This window comes from Hyla sarda, chromosome 1 (genome assembly GCF_029499605.1).
Source record: "Hyla sarda isolate aHylSar1 chromosome 1, aHylSar1.hap1, whole genome shotgun sequence".
In the NCBI taxonomy this organism is placed as follows: Eukaryota; Metazoa; Chordata; class Amphibia; order Anura; family Hylidae; genus Hyla; species Hyla sarda.
The window spans coordinates 24,958,704-24,972,195 of record NC_079189.1 but is presented as its reverse complement, the minus strand read 5'-3'; the positions used below and the strand labels follow the sequence as shown (position 1 = coordinate 24,972,195).

At 42.6% G+C, this 13,492-nt stretch overlaps 1 protein-coding gene across 5 annotated transcripts in view; it reads left to right on the top strand.

Moving 5' to 3' along the window:
* SLC4A11 (solute carrier family 4 member 11) overlaps positions 1-13,492 on the top strand; it is a 188,920-nt gene that overhangs the window by 80,815 nt on the left and 94,613 nt on the right. For all 5 annotated transcript variants that reach the window (XM_056553221.1, XM_056553243.1, XM_056553219.1 and 2 more), the window contains exon 3: positions 7,848-8,006. In XM_056553221.1, the coding sequence (XP_056409196.1) occupies positions 7,848-8,006 (159 nt within the window). The remainder of the gene's footprint in view (positions 1-7,847; positions 8,007-13,492) is intronic.

The following is a 13,492-nucleotide window of genomic DNA, read 5'->3' as shown; positions in this document are numbered from 1 at the left end:
CTGGAAGGGTAAAGATTTTTTTAATAGAATTCATTTACAAATCTGTTTAACTTTCTGGCACCAGTTGATTTAAAAAAAAAAAAAAAATGTTTTCCACCGGAGTACCCCTTTAACTGAACACAAGACTTGTGCACAATGCCAGGCATCTGCCCAGGTAGTGTAAAGGCACCATCATCAGTTGACTCCAGATCATTGGAAGATTAGAAGTACTTTTTGTAGTGATAATTCTTATAGGCAGAGGCCTGAAAATTTTAGGTGTGCGCCCAGCAATAAGCCTTAAAGGGGTACTCCGCTGCCCCAGCGTTTGGAACATTCTGTTCATGTAGAATGTTGGGTGCGGACGTCATAGTCACGCCCCTCGTGATGTCACGCTACGCCCCCCTCAATGCAAGTCTGTGGGAGGGGGCGTGGCGGCAGCCACGCCACCCCCCCATAGACTTGCATTGAGGGGGGCGTAGCGTGACATCATGAGGTGCATGACCATGACGTCCGCACCCAACATTCTACATGAACGCCTGGTGCTGCACAGAGATCGCAGGGGGTCCCAGCAATCCCCCGCAATCGAACATCTTATCCCCTATCCTTTGCATAGGGAATAAGATGTTTAGAGGTGTAGTACCCCTTTAACCTTTTGAGGGTGACCGCGCTTACATAGGAAAATAAACCGAAGATGATTTCTTAGGATTAGGATCTATTGTTCTCTCATGAGTACCACATTGGATTCACGCACATGGGTTTTTTATCTAGTCCACAGTATATTGGGCCTATATTTCTTGGGCCCCAGTGGTCGGATCCCCGCAATCAGACACTTATCCCCTCTCCTGTTAAGGATACGTTAGTTTCTCTGGAGTACCCCTTTAATGTTCCTCAGTCTTGCTTTATGACTCTCTTGCTCAGGCAGCAGAAAATATTACAGTATTTCAACAGAAATTACACATTTTTTTAGCATGAAAAGAAACTAAAAAGTTCTTTTTTTTTTTTTTTTTGCCTTTCTCCCTCTTTTTTTTAAATATTTTAATTCTAATTGGTGGAAAGACAATGCTAAGTACACAGAGCTGATCCTATGAAATTATAAAGACATTATAGAGGGCTGTGCTGATTATTGCTCGGAATGACCTGGCCCCGGCCATGTGGTTTCCCATTCATTTCAATATCTAGATTGCAGTACTCAATTTCTCCTGTAGTGGCCACTGCAGGTAAAATGTATGACCCACTGATGCTGGTTGACAAGGTTTCCAAACCCTGGCCCATTAAAGCGGTACTCCGGTGGAAAACTTATTATTTTTTTTTTTTATATGAACAGATGCCAGAAAGTTAAAGGGGTACTCCACTGGAAAATATTTCTTTTTTAAATCAACTGGTAGGAGAAAGTTAAGCATTGTAAATTACTTATATAAAAAAAAAAAATCTTAATCCTTCCAGTACTTATTAGCTGCTATATTCTCCACAGGAAGTTATTTATTTTCTTTTTGAATTTCCTTTCTGTCTGACCACAGTGCTCTCTGCTGACACCTCTGTCCGTTTTAGCAACCGTCCAGGGTAGGAGCAAATCCCTATAGCAAACATCTCCGTACTGAACAGTTCCTAAAAAGGACAGAGGTGTCAGCAGAGAGCACTGTGGTCAGACAGAAAGGAAAGAAAAGAAAAGAACTTCCCGTGGAGCCTTTAGCAGCTGATAAGTACAGGAAGGATTCAGATTTGTTTAATAGAAGTAATTTACAAATCTGTAGAACTTTCTGCCACCAGTTGATAAAAAAATAAACATTTTCCAGTGGAGTACCCCTTTAAACAGATTTGTAAATTACTTCTATTAAAAAAAAAAAAAAAAATCTGTACCCTTCCATTACTTTTTAGCGGCTGTATGCTACAGAGGAAATTCTTTTCTTTTTTTTTTCTTGTCCACAGTGCTCTCTGCTGACACCTCTGTCCGTGTCAGGAACTGTCCAGAGGAGCATAGGTTTGCTATGGGGATTTTCTCCTGCTCTCGACAGTTCCTGACACGGTCAGAGGTGTCAGCAGAGAGCACTGTGGACAAGACAAAAAAAAGAAAAGAATTTCCGCTGTAGCATACAGCTGCTAAAAAGTACTGGAAGGGTAAAGATTTTTTAAAAATCATTTACAAATCTGTTTACCTTTCTGGCACCAAAAAAGTTTTCTACTGGAGTACCCCTTTAAGTAAGATAACGTCTGGAGCTGCAATGACATATTATGGGGTTAATAAGAAAGAGAATGTAATAATCCTACATGTATTATCATAAAATCAGCAGTATATTTCTGTGCAGAAATTACCAGTGCTTTCATGTGCTCAACCTGCAGCTGGGAATTCCTCCTACGCTGCGACTTTCAAAGTGCTTGCCTTTTCCATTTACGAGGTTTTGGGCCACGTTTGGCCTACTTGGCGCATTATTAAAATGAATTTTGCCTTTGATGGCCGCTCTCATTATCAGACCGCGCTCTGTTTACACATAAAGATCTCTAAGCTGAATGTGATGTGAAATGTCTCCCTTTAATGAAGGCAAATGAGGACCGGAGCAACATGAAGCTCCTGAAACCTGATTATGGGGTCATTAGGGAGAGTGAGATTGAATTGGAGATAATGGGGATTCCGGAGGGGGCGCGGAGCAAGATTACAGTAGATGCCAATAAATTGGACAGGAACGATTTTCTAGCCCTTGTAAACTAATCTGTATTTTTAATGAATTTGTTTTTATAATATATTATGTAAATCAAATGCACTTTTTAAAGGGGTACGCCGGTGGAAAACTTTTTTTTTTTTTTTTAAAGGGATATTCCAGAAAAAAACTTTTTTTTTTTTTTTTTATATATCAACTGGTGCCAGAAAGTTAAACAGATTTGTATATTACTTCTATTAAAAAAATCTTAATCCTTTCCATAATTATCAGCTGCTGAAGTTGAGTTGTCCTTTTCTGTCTGGCAACAGTGCTCTCTGCTGACATCTCTGCTTGTCTCGGGAACTGCACAGTGTAGAAGAGGTTTGCTATGGGGATTTGCTTTTAAACTGGGCCACTCATCAATACAGAATAGAAAAGGGAAGGAATAATTCGGCAACAGTCACACGATGGGCTTCTCCATATTTAAAATCTGATTAATAATGCAGCGCGAGATGACGTTCCAAACCTTGATGCAGAATGACTGCTGAAGGGACCCTCTGTATGACTACCCCATATAGCAGTTTTTCCCAACTAGGGTGTCTCCAGCTGCTGCAAAACCACAACTCCCAGAATGCCCGGACAGCCAAAGGCTGTCCGGGCATTCTGGGAGTTGTAGTTTTGCAACAGCTGAAGGCACACTGGTTGGGAAATACTGCCAAATAGGATGATGTGTACTTATCCATATGACTCTGCTGTCATAGATCAGTAACTACTTATTAGAGATGAGCGAACTTACAGTAAATTCGATTCGTCACAAACTTCTCGGCTCGGCAGTTGATGACTTATCCTGCATAAATTAGTTCAGCTTTCCGGTGCTCCGGTGTTCTGGAAAAGGTGGATACATTCCTAGGAAAGAGTCTCCTAGGACTGTATCCACCTTTTCCAGCCCACCGGAGCACCGGAAAGCTGAACTAATTTATGCAGGAAAAGTCATCAACTGCCGAGCCGAGAAGTTCGTGACGAATCGAATTTACAGAAAGTTCGCTCATCTCTACTACTTATCTATACAGAAGAGAAAAGGAAAGGGATAACTTGGCTACAGCCAAATCATGTCATTCTCCATTTTAAAATCTGATTTAAAGGGGTTATCCAGGAAAAAAACTTTTATTTATATATATATATATATATATGACACCTGTCTCGGGAACCGCCCAGTTTAGAAGCAAATCCCCATAGAAAACCTCTTCTAAACTGGGCGGTTCCCAAGACAGGTGTCATCAGAGAGGATTTAGACAGAAAAGAACAACCTTATCTTCAGAAGCTCATAAGTACTGAAAGGTTTAAGATTTTTTAATAGAAGTAATTTACAAATCTGTTTAACTTTCTGGAGCCAGTTGATATATAAAAAAAAGTTTTTTCCTGGATGACCCCTTTAATAAAGCAGTGCGCGATGATGTTCCAAACCATGACACAGACTGGAGGTGTCCAAAATGCTACGTCCAAAACCTCCATCGTGTAATACAAGCTGCAGTCCGTGGCGGTAATTCAAGAGAATGCCTTAAAGGGGTACTCTGGTGGAATTTTATTTTATTTTTTTTTTATTTTTTTAATCAACTGGTGCCAGAAAGTTAAACAGATTTGTAAATGACTTCTATTAAAAAATCTTAATCCTTCCAGTACTTATTAGCTGCTGAATACTACAGATGAAATTATTTTCTTTTTGGAACACAGAACTCTCTGCTTACATCACGAGGACAGTGCTCTCTGCTGACCATTTTAGGAACTGTCCAGAGCAGCATATGTTTGCTATGGGGATTTTCTCCTACTCTTGACAGTTCTTAAAATGGACAGAGATGTCAGCAGAGAGCACTGTGTTCCAAAAATAAAATAATTTCCTCTGTAGTATTCGGCAGCTAATAAGTACTGGAAGGATTAAGATGTTTTAATAGAAGTAATTTACAAATCTCTTAAACTTTCTGGCAACAGTTGCTTTAAAAAAAACACAATGGATTTTTCCAAATCGGACCCCAGGGGTTGTAAAACACCATTGTTGTGTCTGGGTTTGGTTAAATGACTCTTGGGATCCCAGGTAGACAATCTGGAAAACTCCAGTGTTTCATGTTGTGACTGTAGGGAAGTTGAGCCACACAGGGGTTAAAGACTCTCATTTAGCCGGTATTTCTCTTTGGCCGGCGTTCATATCTAGATACGGTATGAAGTGAAGAAACAATTGATTTAATAAGTGTCTTTGTGCACAAGCGGAGTGTTGCGTCACTCCAGGACTGTGATGTTTTTGTCTGCAGTGCCTCCGTGTATACCGGCGAGTGAGCGCACACACATACTGTATATACTCGTACGCACACACACTCGCGCTCCAATACCCCCGGGGAACATTTCACAATGGCCGCAGTGTCTCGCGAGTTATAAAGTAGCTTTGTTGTTCACCTTTTAATGTGTGTTTTGGCCATTTATTACCCACTGATGAAATCTGTTTTCCTGCCATATATTGAAGCTTTAATCCTATATTATTCCTATTAACAATAACAAGAGATTCAGGAATTAATGTCCATTTTATTTTATTTTACCTCCTAGAATTAAAATGTGTTTTTATATAGAAATAAGTTACTTTTAGCAGTACTATGTTTTACATGTTATAGTATAAAATCCACCAGCCACCTGTAAGTTGTGAGGTGCGGCCTCCATGGATCGGACCCTCCAACACATCCCACAGACGGTCAAGCAAATTGAGGTCTAAGGAATCTGAAGGCCAAGGGGAAGATTTATCAAATCCTGTCCATAGGGAAAGTTTCCCAGTTCCCATAGCAACCAATCAGATCGCTTCTTTCATTTTTAACAAGGCCTCTGCAAAATTAAAGAAGCAATCTGATTTTTTGCTATGGGCAACTGGGCAACTTTTTCTTTGCACAGGTTTTGATAAAACTCCCTCCAACTCACTATCTTGATGGTATCTTCCTCCTTCATAAAAATTGTCTTCATTATGACTGGGGGCATTTGCGTGAAAGGGGGGGGGGGGGGTCTGTACAATGTTTAGGTGGTAAGTGTTCTGTCAATGGTCCAGTCAATGGTCCTCTGACAGGATAATGGCCCAAAACATACAGAATGACTAAGAGCGAAACATTTTACTATTGTGAATGGTCCTGATCTGAATCCTATTGAACATCTGTGGAAGGAGCTGAAACCTGCAGTCTGGAGAAGACACCTTTACACCTGAGACAGCTGGAGCAGGATCTTATGAGGATTGGGCCAATATACCTGCAGTCTGGAGAAGACACCTTCACACCTGAGACAGCTGGAGCAGGATCTTATTAGGAGTGGGCCAAGATACCTGCAGTCTGGAGAAGACACCTTTACACCTGAGACAGCTGGAGCAGGATCTTATTAGGATTGGGCCAAGATACCTGCAGTCTGGAGAAGACACCTTTACACCTGAGACAGCTGGAGCAGGATCTTATAAGGAGTGGGCCAAGATACCTGCAGTCTGGAGAAGACACCTTTACACCTGAGACAGCTGGAGCAGTATATTATGAGGAGTGGGCCAAGATACCTGCAGTCTGGAGAAGACACCTTTACACCTGAGACAGCTGGAGCAGTATATTATGAGGAGTGGGCCAAGATACCTGCAGTCTGGAGAAGACACCTTTACACCTGAGACAGCTGGAGCAGGATCTTATTAGGATTGGGCCAAGATACCTGCAGTCTGGAGAAGACACCTTTACACCTGAGACAGCTGGAGCAGGATCTTATAAGGAGTGGGCCAAGATACCTGCAGTCTGGAGAAGACACCTTTACACCTGAGACAGCTGGAGCAGTATATTATGAGGAGTGGGCCAAGATACCTGCAGTCTGGAGAAGACACCTTTACACCTGAGACAGCTGGAGCAGGATCTTATGAGGAGTGGGCCAAGATACCTGCAGTCTGGAGAAGACACCTTCACACCTGAGACAGCTGGAGCAGGATCTTATGAGGAGTGGGCCAAGATACCTGTAGTCTGGAGAAGACACCCTCACCCCTGAGACAGCTGGAGCAGTATATTATGAGGAGTGGGCCAAGATACCTGTAGTCTGGAGAAGACACCTTTACACCTGAGACAGCTGGAGCAGGATCTTATGAGGAGTGGGCCAATATACCTGCAGTCTGGAGAAGACACCTTCACACCTGAGACAGCTGGAGCAGGATCTTATTAGGAGTGCGCCAAGATACCTGCAGTCTGGAGAAGACACCTTTACACCTGAGACAGCTGGAGCAGGATCTTATGAGGAGTGGGCCAATATACCTGCAGTCTGGAGAAGACACCTTCACACCTGAGACAGCTGGAGCAGGATCTTATTAGGAGTGGGCCAAGATACCTGCAGTCTGGAGAAGACACCTTTACACCTGAGACAGCTGGAGCAGGATCTTATTAGGATTGGGCCAAGATACCTGCAGTCTGGAGAAGACACCTTTACACCTGAGACAGCTGGAGCAGGATCTTATAAGGAGTGGGCCAAGATACCTGCAGTCTGGAGAAGACACCTTTACACCTGAGACAGCTGGAGCAGTATATTATGAGGAGTGGGCCAAGATACCTGCAGTCTGGAGAAGACACCTTTACACCTGAGACAGCTGGAGCAGTATATTATGAGGAGTGGGCCAAGATACCTGCAGTCTGGAGAAGACACCTTTACACCTGAGACAGCTGGAGCAGGATCTTAGGAGGAGTGGGCCAAGATACCTGCAGTCTGGGGAAGACACCTTCATACCTGAGACAGCTGGAGCAGTACCATATATATATAGAGATAGGTAGATAGATAGATAATATATGTATGTATATTCTATAAAACATATACATATCTATAAAAATAAGTAATATATATATATATATATATATATATATATATAATCTATAATATATGTATATATATTATTATTATATATATATCTATATTAAAATATATAAATATATAGTGTGTGTATATTAATAAATGAGATATATATGTATAGATATGATTATATATATATATATATATATATATATATATAATCATATCTATACATATATATCTCATTTATTAATATACACACACTATATATTTATATATTTTAATATAGATCTATATATATATATATATATATATATATATATATAAATTATTATTATTTTTTTGTGTTCTATTTTACCAAGATGTCACCAGAATTTCGTTCCTAACTTTATGTTTTTTTTATTTTTGTGGCAGGTTACCTTAAGTGCGACACAGATGACGGCTGCGATAACAAGGAGGAGGAAGGCGGAGGAGGGGAGGAGTTGTTCGATACTGTCCACTCCTCCATTGTATCGGGGGAAAGTATCCGCTTCTTTGTGAATGTCAATCTAGAAGGACCACAGAATACTACAGGTGGGTGCTGCTGTTTTTAGTGTCTGCGGTACAGGCGGACTGGGACCCTATTAGAGTCCATTTGTGAACATCTAGGTCAGTGGTCTCCAAATCGTGGACCTCCAGATGTTGCAAAAGTACAACTCCCAGCATGCCCGGACAGCCAACGGCTGTCCGGGCATGCTGGGAGTTGTACTTTTGCAACATCTGGAGGTCCACAGTTTGGAGACCACTGATCTAGGTGATCGGTGTTTGTCTACAGACCCTTCACAAGGCTTTATCAGTCTTACAGCAAGTCGGACCCTCAGCAATAAGACAATCCTACCCCATCCTATCCTAGGGGAGATTAATCAAATCCTGTCCAGAGGAAGAGTTGCCCAGTTGCCCATAGCAACCAATCAGATCGCTACTTTCATTTTTAACAGGGCCTCTGCAAAATGAAACAAACAATCTGATTGGTTGCTATGGGCAACTGGGCAACTCTTCCTCTGCACAGGTTTTGATAAATTAAAAGCTGGATCCCCCATCATAATTTTGGAATAGTATTAAGGCTGGTGCTCAAACCAAGATCCTAAACCGGACCTATATCCCTAATGCATTATACAGTTCTATCCATCCGTACATTAGGTAAACGTCGCTCACGTCTCGGTGGAGTTGCCCATCTAATTCAGTCCCTGGGTAATGTCCTCGGGTTGTTCCAGCTGAACCGCTGTGGGAAGAATAATGTGGACTTTTGGTTTAATAATAGAGAGAAAAGCACATATTGTGTTCCCTTGTACCAGTAAAAGAAAGCAGCGTGTCCTCATTTTACTTAAGGTAGAATAAGAAAGTACTGACTATTCCTGCGCAGTGATCACAGGCATCACATTGAATGAGGATGACCGTGACATCGCTGAAAGAGTGCGGGATTAAAGTGCCGCAGACACCTGAGCAGCCATATATTTATAATGGGAACGTTTACCATTGTACAATGTATATAGAGAGACTACATAATTGTTTAGTGATATTGTAAATACATTACTTCTCCTGTTCTGATCCCAAAGTACATTGTGTTTTATACTCTGGAGCTGCACTCGTTATTCTGCTGGTGAGGTCACTATGTACATTACTTATCCTGTACTGATCCTGAGTTATTTCCTCTATTATACTCCAGAGCTGTACTCACTATTCTGCTGGTGAGGTCACTGTGTACATACATTACATTACTTATCCTGTACTGATCCTGAGTTATTTCCTCTATTATACTCCAGAGCTGTACTCACTATTCTGCTGGTGGTGTCACTGTGTATATACATTACATTACTTATCCTGTACTGATCCTGAGTTATTTCCTCTATTATACTCCAGAGCTGTACTCACTATTCTGCTGGTGAGGTCACTGTGTACATACATTACATTACTTATCCTGTACTGATCCTGAGTTATATCCTGTATTATACTCCAGATCTGTACCCACTATTCTGCTGGTGAGGTCACTGTGTACATACATTACATTACTTATCCTGTACTGATCCTGAGTTATATCCTGTATAATACTCCAGAGCTGTACTCACTATTCTGCTGGTGGGGTCACTGTGTACATACATTACATTACTTATCCTGTACTGATCCTGAGTTATATCCTGTATTATACCCCAGAGCTGTACTCACTATTCTGCTGGTGAGGTCACTGTGTACATACATTACATTACTTATCCTGTACTGATCCTGAGTTATATCCTGTATTATACTCCAGAGCTGCACTCACTATTCTGCTGGTAATGTCACTGTATACACACATTACATTACTTATCCTGTACTGATCCTGAGTTATATCCTGTATTATACTCCAGAGCTGTACTCACTATTCTGCTGGTGAGGTCACTGTGTACATACATTACTTATCCTGTACTGATCCTGAGTTATATCCTGTATTATACTCCAGAGCTGTACTCACTATTCTGCTGTAATCTTTATAATAGTGTTCCTATATATTGTAAAGATTTGCCCCATCTCTACGGCATCATTCTGTATTTGTATATAAACCTTCATATGGAGAGTATAAGTGTTTTTACCATCCTCTCCGTAGGCCCTCTAATCCATCCTCGCTGAGCGCTCCCCATATTGTGTTCCTCAGTAATTCTTCCTTCCAGACGCAGCTCGCTGGCATTTTCTAATGTTTAGCACTGGCACCTATCACCAGTATAAATAATGCAGTATTTTCTTTCTAATCCCGGGCAGTGCCAGATGGAAAGCACAAACAGGCACAGGCTGAGATAGTGTTTCTCCCTTTCTACCCTACTAAGCCATCTAATCTAATCCTCGCTTCTCTGTGTGCCAGGGCAGAGGGTGAAAGCTGCATAATGGGCACAGTACAGCCCGTTAATATTATGAGAGAATCTGATCGTGCCCAAACAGACCCTCACTCACCACGTATAGCTTGGTAGGAAGCTTTTTAAAGGGCCATTGCATTACAATTCCCTCTAAATTTGAGGTTACTGTAGTGAGCGTTCTTTCGCAGTAGGAGTCTTTAAAGGACCTCTATGAGGATGGCATCCACTCCAGAAGCAATCTCAATTTAGTTTTGACACTTTAAATGGGTACTCCACCCTTAGACATCTTATCCTCTATCCAAAGGATAGGGGATAAGATGTCTGATTGTGGGGGTCCCTCCACTGGGACCACCGCAATCTCCCTGCCGTACCCGGCATTTGTTTACATTTGATGCAGCGCCTGAGGCTCGTGACATCACGGCCATGCCCAGCTCGGGACGTTACGGTCACACCCCCTCAATGCAAGTCTATGGGAGGGGGCCCCCTCCCATAGACTTGCATTGAGGGGGTGTGACCATGACATCATGAGCGGGGCATGGCCGTGACGTCACGAGCCTCCGCCCCGCGTTGTCAGTCATCCGGCACGGAGCGAAGTTCACTCCGTGCACCGGATGTCTGGGGTGCCGCAGCCAAGATTTAGGGACTCCCGCAATCAGACATCTTATCCCCTTTAAGTACCCTAGACCACCAGGAACTGTAATGTCAACCCCACTATTGCCTGAGACCACCATAGAAATTTACAGTTAAATGCTACAGTACTCTAGACCACCAGGGAAGATAATGTCGAACGTATTATTGATGGAGACCACCATAGACATTATAGTTAAATGCTGCAGTACTCTAGACCACCAGGGAAGGTGATGTCAACCCTGTTATTGCCTGAGACTACCATAAAAAGTATATTGAATTTCTGCAGTACTCAAGACCACCAGGGAATGTAGTGTTAACCTAATTATTGCCTGAGATCACTACAGAATTTTCAGTTAAATACTAGAAAACTCTAGACTAGTGGTCCACAACCCTATACTCCAGGCCCACCAACATTTTGGCTTTTTTCAGTTACTTCATTGGAATAAAACGGGAAAAAAAATCAAATCCTGGACTTTTTATGGCCTAGAGCACCGGGCTTGGGACCTCTGCTCTAGACCACCAGGGAATGCAGTACTTACCCCATTATTGCCCGATACCAACTTAGCTTCTTGCCCTGGGCATCCTGTTATGCTCAGAGCCAGGTGAGTCTACCTGTAGCAAAACAATGAACACTTAATTGGGCAATTGCTATCGGTTCCGTGTTGCAAATTTTATTAGAATTTTTTGCAGGTTGTACCATTCCTATGTGATTGTAACATAAAAAGCCATGTCGTGTCCATAAACATAGTTGTGTTGCTTCACATTAGAACGGTCAGAATTTCCATCATGGCCTATTGTAGCCCATACACAATGGTGCCTTCCTGTCATTATTTGTTCTTTTCCACATCTGACTGACAAGATCTATGGAACATGTCGGATTCCACTCTATCGGTGGTCAGTAGGAAGGGTTAATATGAAGCAGGTGCACCCAATGCCCATATTGCTGGGACCAGGTTCATGCTAGAGATTAGTGATGAGCGGCAGGGGCCATATTCGAATTTGCGATATTTCGCAAATATATGGACGAATATTCATCCTATGTTCGCTAAATTCGCATATTCGCTATGTTCATTTTTTTTTTCCATGCGAAAATTCGCAATGAAATTTGCATAGTGCGCGTTCGCGATTATATTTTTCACCTGAAAGAAGGGAGGGATCAGTGTCCTCTTGAAGTGCCGATATTCGCGAATATTTGCATATTCGCATATACGAAATATTCGCGCTCCACACCGACTCACACAGTAAATAATATTGGAGCTTTCTTTGGACCAGGGAGGGAGAGATGATCACTTTTTTATTTTTATTTATTTATTTATTTATTTATTTTACACAGTACACATCATTGTGATGTGTACTATGAAGAAAAAATATAAAAATATTCGTAATTACGAATATATATTGCTATATTCGAAGTATTCGCGAAATCGCGGAGTGCCGATATTTACGGTAAAAATTAGCATTTTGAATGTTCGTGCTCAACACTACTAGAGATATATAAAGTGATCCCTCAACATACGATGATAATTCGTTCCAAATGAACCATTGTTACTTCAATCCATCGTATGTTGAGTGATCTGTGCAATAGTAATATAGAATTTTATACTCAATTGTCCCCGCCGCTCCGGACCGTCACCGCTGCCCTGGATCGTCGCTCTTCATCGCCAACATCACGTCCCCAGGGTGTCCCCGCAGCTCTGGACCGTCACCTCTGCCAAAATACGTTGCTCTCCATCGCCATGATCACATCCCCGGGGTGTTCCCGCCGCTCTGGACCGTCACCGCTGCCCTGGATCGTCGCTCTTCATCGCCAACATCACATCCCCAGGGTGTCCCCGCAGCTCTGGACCGTCACCTCTGCCCCAATACGTTGCTCTCCATCGCCATGATCACATCCCCGGGGTGTTCCCGCCGCTCTGGACCGTCACCGCTGCCCTGGATCGTTGCTCTCCATCGCCATCACGTCGCTACATACGCCGCTCCTATTGGATGACGACGGAGAGCAACGGCCATGCAGCGGAGCATGAAAAGGACGGTCCGGAGCAGCGGGGACAGGTGAGTGACTCTCACCAGAGCACACGGGGCACATTAAACGGCTATCCTGCAGCAGCTGAAGCAGTCTGGATAGCCACTTATGCGATGGCTCCGACATATAAAATCATCGTATGTTGATGCTGCCTTCAATGAGAGGCCATCGTATGTTGAAATAATCGTGTGTCGGGGCCATCGTAGGTCGGGGTATCACTGTAATGTATTACACACACACACACATATATATATATATACACACACACACACACACACACACACACACACGCACACACATATTTGGGACATAGCTTCATAAAAGCTCCACTCAGAGGAGCCGGCTAAATCCCAGGGAGACCATTGAGTAGCGGCAGGAGGTCTGGAGCTGATAGTTGTATAGAGCACACAATAGGGTCCCGCTTCCTCATATGAATGCCGCCTCTTGTTTATGACAAAGCTACACAATGCCTCGCGCAGCCTCACCTCTCATAACTTCTGCTCCGGGGCTTTGAAGCCCGCACGAGAGTCTCTCTCTGTATG